The sequence below is a fragment of the Fundulus heteroclitus genome, unplaced genomic scaffold (assembly GCF_011125445.2).
Source record: "Fundulus heteroclitus isolate FHET01 unplaced genomic scaffold, MU-UCD_Fhet_4.1 scaffold_101, whole genome shotgun sequence".
NCBI lineage: Eukaryota > Metazoa > Chordata > Actinopteri > Cyprinodontiformes > Fundulidae > Fundulus > Fundulus heteroclitus.
The window spans coordinates 301,330-313,722 of NW_023396477.1; the positions used below are offsets into that span (position 1 = coordinate 301,330).

The 12,393-nt window shown below is 39.2% G+C and overlaps 1 protein-coding gene across 8 annotated transcripts in view; it reads left to right on the forward strand.

Annotated features, from left to right (window-relative positions):
* The first annotated feature begins 2,536 nt into the window (after nucleotides 1-2,536).
* The window catches only part of LOC105920181 (phospholipid phosphatase-related protein type 4), a 142,568-nt gene continuing 132,711 nt past the window's right edge, over nucleotides 2,537-12,393 (forward strand). For 3 of the 8 annotated variants that reach the window (XR_004928160.1, XM_036128590.1, XM_036128588.1), the window contains exon 1: nucleotides 2,546-3,197. Coding sequence is in view for 7 of the 8 variants with exons in the window: in XM_036128590.1 (XP_035984483.1) it covers nucleotides 3,126-3,197 (72 nt within the window). In the remaining variant the exon portion in view is untranslated. Of the gene's footprint in view, nucleotides 3,198-12,393 lie in introns of all 8 variants that reach the window. The other 5 variants (XM_036128589.1, XM_036128591.1, XM_021312401.2 and 2 more) reach the window with 4 other exon arrangements.

A 12,393-nucleotide genomic window follows, 5' to 3' on the forward strand; every position in this document is an offset into this window, starting at 1 on the left:
TGGCTCAACAGAGCTGTGGCTCTGGGTAAGTTTGGCAACTGTACTAAAGAGAAATCTAGGATTATTTTTATCCTCTTCAATTAATGATGAAAAATATGCTGCTCTAACTCTGTGAAGAGTCTTGTTATACAACAATAGACTGTCCCTCCAGATTAGGTAGGATTCCTCTTGGTGTGTAGAGCGCCATTTTCTCTCCAATTTCCTAACATTGTGCTTCAAGGAATGCAGCTCTGAATTAAACCAGGGAGCCAGCTTCCTGTGAATAATCACCTTCTTTTTCAAGGGAGCTACATTGTCTAATGCAGAACGCAATGAGGAAGTCACATTGTTAGCAAAGGCATCTATTTGTGAATGGGAAGAAACAACATTGCTGCTATCTGCTGGGCATTTCTGCAATACTGATGATATTAAAAGGGGGACAGACTCTTTAAAGTTTGATACAGCATTATCCGATAAAGATCTACTATAATGGGACCCTCTTTTGGGGGTGGAGAACTCAGTTAGATTAAACTCAAATGTTATTAAAAATGATCAGACAGGACAGGGTTGTGAGAGAATACTGTTAATTCTTCACAATCAATGCCATATGTCAGAACAAGGTCTAAAGTATGGAGCCAAGAATGCGTCGGTTTATGCACATTTTGAGCAAAACCAATTGAATCTAGGATAGTTTTAAAGGCTACACTAAGGTTATCACATTCAGTGTCAACATGGATGTTAAAATCACCCACTATAATAACCTTGTCAGTGTTTATCACCAAATCAGATAAGAAATCTGACAACTGATCCAAAAACTGAGAGTAAGGGCCTGGTGGACGATACAAAACAACAAACAGAAGAGGTTTTATTGCTTTGCAGTTTGGATGAGGGAAACTGAGGGTTAAATGTTCAAAAGAACTGTAATTATTAGTTGGCCTGGGACTAATTATTAAATCAGACTGAAAGATAGTTGCCACTCCTCCTCCTCTTCCCACAGATCTGGGAATGTGGAAATTTGAATAACTGGAGGTGGTTGACTCATTTATACTAAAGTAGTCCTCTTGAAGCCAGGTTTCTGTGAGACAAAACAAATCAATCTGATTATAAGAAATCAATTCATTAACTAACAAAGTCTTTGGAGGGAGAGACCTTATATTTAATAGACCACATTGAATTCTTTTATTTTTTGGTTCAAAGTGATCCGTATGGATTTGTATTAGATAAACATCTGTTTATCCTTGCAGGGTTGCAGGGAGCTGGTGCCTTTCTCCAGCAGTCACAGGGTGAGAGGTGGGGTACATTCTTGACAGTTTGACTCAGAGAGAACCCGTGCATGCACAGGGAGAACATGGAAAGAAACACCCAAGGGCAGGATTACAATATAGGACTGTCTTGCTGCAAAGCGACAGGGCTACCAACTGTGCCACCGTGCAGCCTCAGACCGGTATTAATTTACTGCTAATAATAACCCATGTCTTACAGATTCAACATAAAAAAACATTTCCATGGGTTTCAAAGTTGAGCTTGTGGGAGGTTTTCAATTTTTTTGAGTAATGTAGTTGGTAAGCAAGTCACTATTCGTAAATAAATCATAGATAAAGGTTCTGGACCAAATAAGTCCAGAATGGATACGGGTATGAAATGGGTCCAAGATGGACCAGGGCTGGAAATTGTGCGTTATAAAAAGTCCAAACCGGATCCGAGCCGGATGAGGAACTTAATGAGCGGAACCGAATAGGGTCCAGGCAGATCCGATGCGGAGCTGTGATCATAATCTGTTCCGGATCTGTTGCACTGTGCAAGCGGACTCTGATCCGGGTCCGTTTTAAGGATCTATTTCAAATTCTACACTATATCCAGATCAGATCCACTATCTGGGACGTTTCCACCGGTCGCTTAAGGCGCCGTTGTGCACTGTGCTTGCAGACGATGGCTGGGTGAATAATTTGCCATGGATGCTAATCGTGTTGCACTTGTCTCCTAAAGAGGACCTCAACACTTCCTCTATGGAGTTAGGTTTTGGTTAGCCGTTGAATGTCCCAGGGGAGTTTTTGTTGGAAATTTCAGCTCTGTGTTTCCATTCAGTGGTGGACCATTTTTCCCGGTGCAGTCTTCTGGCTGTGTGATGTGCCTCTCCCCTAGCAGGCTTTGGGGTACATGAGAAAGTACTTGTGTTCTTGATATTGAGAAATCCTGGCATTTCTATTTCTGGTCAATAGAAAGGGGCTTGCAGCAAACTGACCAATAAACATGCTCCTCAATTTTTGTGCATGATGACCAATAGACCCGAGTGTGATTTAGCACACTGACCAATGGAAATGCAATTGCTAACATCCACATCCACTAATAAAAATGTGTCCTTGTGCCACCCTTGGGGGAACCCCTGATGAAAAAGACAAGAAACATAGGGAATATAATCTCTAAAACGTCGTTTGAACTGAATGCAATTTTTAAAATTCTCAAAATACTTTATTTATTCAGGTTTTCAAAGTTCCATTTTTGAAATGGGTTATTTGCTTGCAATAATAGTGGAATTTATTGTGATATGGGAAAATGCTAATAATTTACTCTAATGTAAATGTGTTCAGATTCAGATATGCTTTTCTTCTGTGGGAAATTGCTGCAGTGCAGATTAAGACAGAAATGCAAAGAATATCAACACACTACAACACAATTAATAAAACGATTGATCATTATTTTACAAGAATATGGCCATTTCAGTGGGCATTTGGAACTGCTACATTTTAAGCATCAACTGTAAATATTGTGTCTCTGTTAACCGCGCAGGATGCTTGGTAATGTAAAATGAAAAAAAAAAAAAAAAAAAAAAAGATCACTGAGATTCAGTCTGATCGCAGCCAGCTTCCCTCCTCAGTGCGCCTGCGCCTCCTCTCCTCTCCGCCCTCCATACATCGGCTCGGCTCAGTTCTCCATCTGACAGCTGGCAAAGCCACATGCTCATAACCAGACTCCGAACTCTCCATCAGCACAAATAAGGTTCTGGTCCGAGCAGGTACCGAACGGCTGGGCTGGAGTCCCGGCAGCTGTCGGGTGGGACATTCTGGATCGCATAGGCATGACGCGCTCCTGATCCCGGCAGGACGCCTTTCTTCCACCGTCACATTTTGGATCCGTTTGGCCTGATCATGTCTGTGAGAGAGAAGGGGGTCCTGACCAAAGACAGCGTCAGCTTGTTGCCCTGCTTCTATTTTGTAGAGGTGAGTCGTGTTTTTCTCCGGAGCAGCGGCCCCCTAACGCAGAGACAGAGCGATAGAAAGACAGCACGTTGTGTAACTGGCATCAAAGATCCGTTAGTTGTGCTCCAACATATCTGAAATAAGATCCTATTTAAGAGGAAGAAAAAGAAAGATTAATTTCAACTGTAAAATACAATTTCCTAAGTTCAACCAGACCTTATTAGCGGTTGCTTTCAGATAACATGTTCCTCCAAAACCAAATAGCCTATGCAATAAACCACAACATTATTGGTGATTTGCACAGTCTTCATTCTGCCAAATATTATTACAGACCAGGCGGAGCTAATGTTATGCTTTCAGGACCTTATCTTGCAAATTAGTGTTAGAAAACCATAACTAAAACTGATGTCTGCACCTTTTATCTTCTAGCCATGTGTTGCATCATCAACAACAACAGCACAAATAATATTCCTACAAATATGGTATTAGATTGTTAATAGCACATACACTTAGAACCACATTGCAGTATAAGGTAATTTGCTCAGTGTACCTTTGTTAAACAGCAGAACATATTTTCATTAGATAAGAAATTAATTGCCTGAGATAAAAAAAATGCAACTAATATGCCAGAAGGTTTCATTAAAAGCAACAGTACAGCTAAGGAAGTTTAGACATATTCATATCTGCTTCTGAGCAAAGCATCAATGAAAGTAGGTCAGATGAGAAATATCTTTCGCTGTTTGTTGCACAGAGCTATGATCCAGAGCAATGCACGTTGGCCATAAAACTCACTTACCTAACCCTAATATATTAGGTAAGAATTTTTGCAGGATGCTCAATGCAGCCTTAAGGAGGGTAACAAGGTCACCGCACTCAGGAATAACAAAGGGGTTGTATACAGGACAACTGTGAATTCTTGTTTCCACAACCGATGTAGAAGTGAAGAAGGATTCATAAGGACTGACTTCAGGGATTATGGATTGCATGCAGCTTGTGGTGGTAACTGCCCCTCCCCTCTCTCTCTCTCACACACACACACACACACACACACACACACACACACACACACACACACACACACACACACACACACACACACACACACACACACACACACACACACAACTTCACACACTTTCATGCTCCAGTTCACCGCTGGCCTGTGGCTCTCCAGTCAAAATGGCATCATGTTTTATAAATGTGCCTCTACTACTGTGATGGATGCCTTTGTGATGACAGCAGCATTTCCATGGAATCCTTTCCCAGCAGGGACTTTGTTGCAGGAATTATGTATTTTTTTGCTTTGTCTTTGCATTTTCTGACTTGTCCCTTTAGCGTACCTGAGCCATTAATGTCAGCCTTCAGATCTTTTATTCACAAGGGTGAGTGAATGCTGAGGGATTCCTACTCTATGTTTCACACAGCAGTGAGCATTAAAAGTAGGTCAGAGCTAAGAGTTAATTGTACGCAACAAGATTGTTTCACTGGCACCCCTGCCAAATAATGTTTACCTTCTACTATGACTGGCAGCTTCTATGATCAATGTCTAGAAAGATCCATAGGTGCTAAACAGATTAGCTTCTTGTTTAAGAAACCTTCTGCCGAAATCAGAGGTCACCATCACCAGGCACTGTTAAGCCAACAATAAAACCTACATATGGGTCGAAAGTTTTACTGTTCTTTTTCATTCTTATTGTCTTCTAAGTGGTGAGGTACAGTAACAAACAAGTAACCAGAAGGCTGCAAATCTTCCATGAAGACCGCAATTATATATTTAATAATGTAAAGGTCATCATGCTTTTATCTGCAGTAACTCTTTATCTTTACCTAGGTCATCAACATGAGAGAAAAATTTAAATTTTTCTAAAGAAGAGGAACAATAATCTCAATCACTGGTCAAAATTCACATTTCTGCTGATCACATGGAGGAAAAATGCAAGTGCAGGGTTGGGAAGTGCTAACACAGATATGGCCTTTGTCAAACAAGCTGCAGTATTGTAATTGGGATATGGTGCTTTTGTCCATGGAGGCTCCACTCTTGACCACCCAGGTATTTTTTTTTTTTCAAACAAGGAAAAAAGTTTTTCTGAGGAGGGCTTAACTGCTCAATATAATAAATACAAAAAAAATAATTATTCAAAGATAACGATTTGCTTAGAAATCATTAAAAACTGAACCATTAATATTTGACCAATTTTTTGCACTCATTCTCTGTTTTGTGTCATGTTTTGGAGCTTTGAAACCCATAAACCCATGTTTGTTAGAGTCAAAGAAGAGACTATGGAGTTAGTTTCCTGCCAAAACGTTGTACACAAAAAAATGTGTTGCACACAAATAAAACTTGTTTTGCAAACTGTCCCCAAACGGTGCACTCAAAATATCATCTTTAAATTGTCCCAGAGTACAAAACGGTCTCTGCTCTCACAGAACAGCCTCTCCTCGAGTACGAAACATTTCCACACCTCTGCGGCAAATTTCTGCCAAAAGTCACGTGATGCATTAAGAGTTGTTGTTCAGATTTCCCGACAGAGGGGCGCACTCGCCGGTTTGGCTGAGGAAGACAGACGTGATATCACAGCTAACAGCATCAGCACCCCACAGGTGAGTTTCAAAACGTTCCTGGCGAAACGTTAATAGCTAACTATGCAGATAGATCATGTAAGATTTCAGTTTAAGGGACTTTTTAGTTTTATCTCTGATTTAAAATGCGGTGTAACGGACGTTTGAAAAATAACGTATTTAAACTATGATCTGATCTTTAACTCTCCTTTCAGAATTGAACTTCTTTGGAGAGACGTGTGGTGTGCAGGAACTAATATATACTACACTGTGCTGCACTCATGAGAGGACAACAGTTTTCTATGGGGGCAAAATAGTAGCTTTAACATTTGCAAATGTGTGTGTAGAGTTGTGTGTCTGTATCTCGATTTGTGTGTGTGCAATGGGATTTGAAAATGTGTAAATAAATCTGTAAATGTGTGAGGAGATTTGTGTGTCTGTACAACAATCTGCAAATGTGTAAAACTACTTGTGTGTAATCCGTTTTGCAAATGTGTAAAAAAATCCACAAATCTGTATTCAGATCTGCAAATGTGTACTGAGATTTGCAAATGTGTAAAAATCCACAAATCTGTATTCAGATCTGCAAATGTGTACTGAGATTTGCAAATGTGTAGATCAATCTGTAAGCACACACAGAGACACTTGTGTCTGAAGTATTTTCGCTTCAAGACCCAGAAATACAGACAAATCATTGGTTACAAGTCAAGCGGTTTTTCGGTTGGCTCTATTTACACACGTGATTTTTGCTACTCTTCTGCCGCCTGAGATGCACAAATGCGTGGAAGGATTTGTATGTGTAATTTCTTGATTTGTAGTGCAGGCTCACAGGCTGCCCTGAGCGCAGGCTCACAGGCTCACAGGCTCACAGGCTCACAGGCTCACAGGCTGCCTCTTCCGGCTGTAGTAGGTCACGTGACTTTCAAGGATTCTCCTGGCAGTAAATTTGCATTGAACACTTTTTTTAAACTGCATCATTTCTCTGTACTAGGACTATAAAGCCAGTCTGTTTTGTGTGGACACAGCTGAAAATCAGACGGTCTTTCTGCAGCTTTTAAACGCGGGCCTGTGTCTCTCCACTGCTCTTTACTGGTCTTAAACAATGACAAAGAAGGTTCCCATGGTAAGCCATACAATTGTTGCATCTGTGTAGAAAGCATAACAGTAACTGCTGCAAATTAACTTCCATCTGTATACATATTTTGTATAGCCACAATTGTAGTTTCCTGTTTTTCAAACTTTTCATCTGGGGTTAAGCACACATTCATAGTGGTTTTTAGATCAGCTAACGGAATTTCATCCTCTGGATTTGACAATGTGCTTCTAGCATTATGCATGAGTTCACTTTTCTCTTTTATTTGGAGCAGAGACGGTAAGAATAGTGCATAAAACACAGGAGGATTTTATTGCAACGACATTACATGTTCCACACGGACAGCTTTCATTCCATCCTGTGGTGGGAAAACTGTAATGCCTAATTTTTCCATTAAATCCCGTCCTAACAGATTAACGGGGCAAGTTGGTGACATTATTACAGGAGCATGCTTCCTGTTTGAGGGTATTTTATTTCTAATGCTTTTAACATCCATTCTAGGGATGTTTGACCATTTGCTGATTTTACAAAATTGGACATTTTAGACGCTTTTACCCCTAGATTATCTTTTATACATGTTTTATAGGCTCATGAATCGCATAAAAGAGTAACTGGCTGTCCATTAATTGTAAGCACTATGTATGTTTTTTTTTTTTCTTTTAATGCATTTAAAAGCTCCCATGCTCCATACACATCTACTGTTTTTTTTCTCCAATATATTTATTGATTTTTTGCATTGCATAACAATTCAAAATAGAACATTACTTTGAAGGGATTTGATATTTTTCACATAATTGTCTGAAGGTTAGCAACACTCCGTCCATGTATAAATCTATTATTCTCTGTATACCTTTTGCATGCCATAATTTAAACCCCCCATCTTTTTTACCAGGAGTGAACTGTTCATTACCCCAGATTGGGGTGAATTGAGAGATTACTGGAGAGTCCCCCATTTGTTTGTGTGCAGCATGCCACACTAAAATTGTGTTTTTCAGGAAGGGATTTTTTGTTTGTTTTTTAAGTCTTTTTTCATCTGAGGAATATATATAGCTATGTAAGGACAGTGGAACGGATTCTCTTTGAATGCTTACCCAAGATGGAGGTGATGCACTAAAATAATGTGTAGCTGATGTTAACTGGGCAGCCATATAGTACCACCTAAGATTTGGAAGCTGGAGTCCCCCCCTCTCATATGGTTGATATAACAGTTTTAGGCGAAGTCTCGCTTTCCTGTTGTTCCAGATAAACTGATTAAACAATTTAGCTAAATTATCATAATACAGTGTTGGTAATGGTAGAGGAAGTGTTTGGAAAAGGTACAGAAATTTAGGTAAAATTGACATTTTTATAATATTAATTTGCCCCATCATAGATATAGGCAAACCAGACCATCGGTTTAATAATTGAGTTACCTGATTTATCAAGGGGTCGTAGTTTGATGGGATTATTTTATTGAGATCAGGAGTAATTTTAACGCCCAGATATTTGAAACCTTCACTAGTTGTTGTAAAAGGTGTTGTTACTGTGGGGTTCTTCCTCTCTTCCTCATTAATAAACATTAAAAAAGATTTAGAATTATTAATTTCATAACCAGAAAATTTTCCAAAGTCTTCCAATAATCTTGTCAGGTTTTGGATGCTCTTGTTTAAATCTGTCAAAAAAAATATAATGTCATCTGCAAATAAAGAAATAAGGTGTTCTCTTCCTCCAATTTCTATGCCTGATATACCTTCATGTGTTCTTGCCGCTACAGCCAGAGGTTCTATTGCTAATGTAAAAAGTAGTGGTGATAAAGGGCATCCCTGTCTGGTCGATCGCTGTAGGTTAAATGGTTTTGAAACATTGTCATTAGTTAGAATTTGTGCTGTAGGATTTGTATATAGTAGTCGAATCCATTGGAGAAATGACTCACCCAACCCATATCTTGGAAGTAATTCTAGGAGATAGTTCCATTCTATTCTATCAAATGCTTGGCGTGCATCCAGTGATGACATTGCAGTGTCTTTAGTGTTATGTTTTTCATATAATATATTCAGGACCCGCCTGATATTGTGTCCCTGTCTATTTCTGACAAAACCTTGTTGATCATTAGTTATTAATTTAGGTAAATATTTGTCTAGTCTCTTGGCAAGAGCCTTACATAATATCTTAGTGTCACATTCCATGAGACTTATTCCCCTGTAGGAGGAACATTCAGTTGGGGGTTTGTTAGGTTTTAATATAAGAGTTACAGTAGCTATTCTCAATGAGTCTGGCAACATTCCCAATTCATATGATTCATTATACATGTCTAGAAGGGGCTGAACCAATTTACTTTTAAATTCTTTATAAAATTCTATTGGCAACCCATCTGGCCCAGGTGCTTTACCACTATTCATGTCACCTAAATCCTCTAAAAGTTCCTCTATTGTTAGTGGACTATCCAGCATTGTTTTTTCCTCCTCTGGCAATGTCTGCAATTGTAATTGGTCAAGAAAAGTGTTCTGGGCTTCTTCATTTCCATTATATTCTGATTTGTAGAGAAGCCTGTAAAATTCTCTAAAGTTATCATTTATCTCTGTGGGGTCAATTGTTAAGTTGCCTTTTTTTTGTCTTGATACTATGAATAGTTCTGTCAGCCTGTATTTTCTTGAGTCGCCAGGCCAGTAATTTACCAGCTTTTTCTCCTTGATCATAATATGCTTGTTTAGTCCACATTAAATTCCTAGCTACTCTTTCAGCTGTCAGTTTATCAAATTTAGCTCTCATGGCATTTAGGCTTTGTAATTTTTTAGGATCTTTGTCATGATAGAATTCACTCTCTATTTTTTTAATTTGTTTTTCTAATGACTGTATTTCTTGTCTGTATTGTTTATTTTTGTTACTAGAGTAGCTTATAATTTCTCCCCTTATGCAGGCCTTGAAAGCTTCCCATCTAACACTAGCTGTAGTTTCATCCCCATTTAATTCAAAATACATGTGAATAGAATTTTCCATAAATTTCACAAAGTCTGGGTCCTTCAGCAAAAATGATTGTAGTCTCCATCTTTTTGGACAATACCCAATCTTTCCCAAACGGACTTCCATTGACACTGCTGCATGATCACTAATTACAATGCTATTATACCAGCATTTTTTAACCTGAGGTTGTAACTCTATAGATATTAAAAAATAATCAATTCGTGAGTGAGTTTTATACGAACTAGAGTAACATGAATATTCACGATTGTTAGGATTACTAACCCTCCAGATGTCACATAATCTCAGGTCTTGTATATAATTATGTAATATATTTCTGGTTCTTGAATGAGTGCTGTCAGTTTGAGTAGATCTATCTAAAACTGGGTCTAGGGTACAGTTAAAGTCTCCTCCTATGATGTATAGGCCCTCCAGAGCAGACACAGTTAAGAATAGATTTTAAAAAAAGGACGGGTAATCATCATTGGGACCATATATATTAATAAGGTTTAGTTTTTGTGACATAATACTGACTTGTACTATAATGTATCTCCCATTTGGATCTCTGATGAGTTTTGTTGTCTGAAATGGTATCGATTTGTGTATAAGAGTAATAACCCCTCTAGCCTGACTACTGAGTGAAGCATGAAATACCTGACCAGGCCATCTTTTGGCTAACCTTTGCATATCTGTTGCGGTCAGATGTGATTCTTGTATGAAAACAATCTTAGATTTTAGGTCTTTTATCCTGTTTAATACTTGTTTTAATTTATTTATTTTCCTCAATCCCCTAACATTCCAACTTGTTATATTAGCTATTAAACTATTTTCCTGTTTAGTCTTTTCCATTTAAATATGTCTCTGACTGGGACACCAGTAATGGAAATAAAAAGAAATAAAATAAAATAAGAAAAAAGGGAGACCCTATTGGATAGATGCAGGTTTACACATACACTCAGACACACACATACACCAAACACTGAACCCCAAATAAACAATCCCTCACTGAACATTGGCATTTCCTCTGTGAAATGCCTACCCCTCCCACAGATTCAAAGTGGATTTTGAGAACGCTGATCTACAGTTTGAAGATCAACTATCAGCGTGAACACACAGTCCTCCAACCATATACCCAAAAACCGTGTTACGTTTACATAACGAACCCTTATAAAAATATCACTTATTTTAAAGACTTGCTTTCAACATGTAGTCTTGTACAAAAAAGTTGAAATTAAATTAAATTAATTGTATCCTTTGAACAACACAATAGCCTACAATATAGACTAATAAGAGAAAAGGGAAAAAACAAACAAAAACAATCTGCACATTCAGTGTAGCCTCCTCATAGTCCTACATGTATTTGTCAGGAAGAAATTCTAAAACATTACCTGCTTTGATTTAGCTACATCTAAATGTCCACCTGTTTACACCAGACTCGCCTGAAATGTCACTCACTCATTGGATCCTCTCCTGTTGCTGCTGCCGCTTGTGTTGGGATGGTTTTATAAAATTCTTCTGCTTTCTGTGGTGTTGAAAACACACGCACCTTCCTATTGTAGAAGATCTTAAGTCTGCAGGGATTGTGCAAAAATCCACGGAAGGCGTTGATATCAACAAACGACTGTATAATCGGGTGAAACCCCCGTCAGATGCGCATCGTCTCCGCGGAGAGGTCTTGAGCAAACGTAATCTTGGTCCCATCATGCTTGACCTCTTGTTTTCTTGTCATCCGGTATACAAGTTCCTTGTCTTGGTAACTTTGGAAGCGAACCAGCACCGCTCTGTTTTGATTTGGCTTCCTTGAGGCCAATGTGCGATGAACCCGCTCCATGATGAATGTCTTTGTAGGTGGCAATTCCAACCATTTTGGCAGCATGACGGTCATAATGTTGAGGAGTGTTTGGTCTGCCTCTGCTCCTTCTTTTAATCCAAATATGCGCAGATTCTTTCTCCTTCCCCGGTTCTCTAGGTCATCGGTTTTTGCCTCAAGGAAAGCGATTCGCTTGGTAACTGCTTCCCAAGCTGTCTCGACTTTTTCTAGCGCCCTCTCCGTTCGGTCAATGCGAGTTTCGGCTTCTTCGACACGTGCTGCATTAGTCAAAACATCTTGTTTCATCTCTGTCACTTTCCCCTCCAGAGCAGACAAAGCATTTGACATTCCGGCCAGTTTTGTGTCAATATTATCCAACTTTGTCCCAAATTCCGACCGTAATAATTTTAGCTCATTTAGCACCTCCATGCTAGCATCTGTTTCTGGCCCACTGGATGAACTCGGTTGAGAAATCTTACTTTGTCTGCGTCCATGGCCAAAAATATCACACTGCTTAGCTGCCGTTGGCTTTGACATACCTCACTGCGTCTTTATAAAGGGTTGTTGAAAGTTTGTAAGGGTACTTTTTAAAGAAATGTAGTTCACGGTTTCGGAGCTTTTCCTCTAAGCTGCCATCTTGGTCACGTGACCTCTCCGTCCACATCTACTGTTTTTAATGGCTCTGGATCCCCATTTACTCTCGTCCCTAGTTACATTTTATATGAAGAACCGCCCCTGCGGCCTCTTCCCCGTCCCCACAGATGAGGTGCTTGTATCTGATTGGGACATTCCCCGGACCAAATGGTCGGGTGACCCGC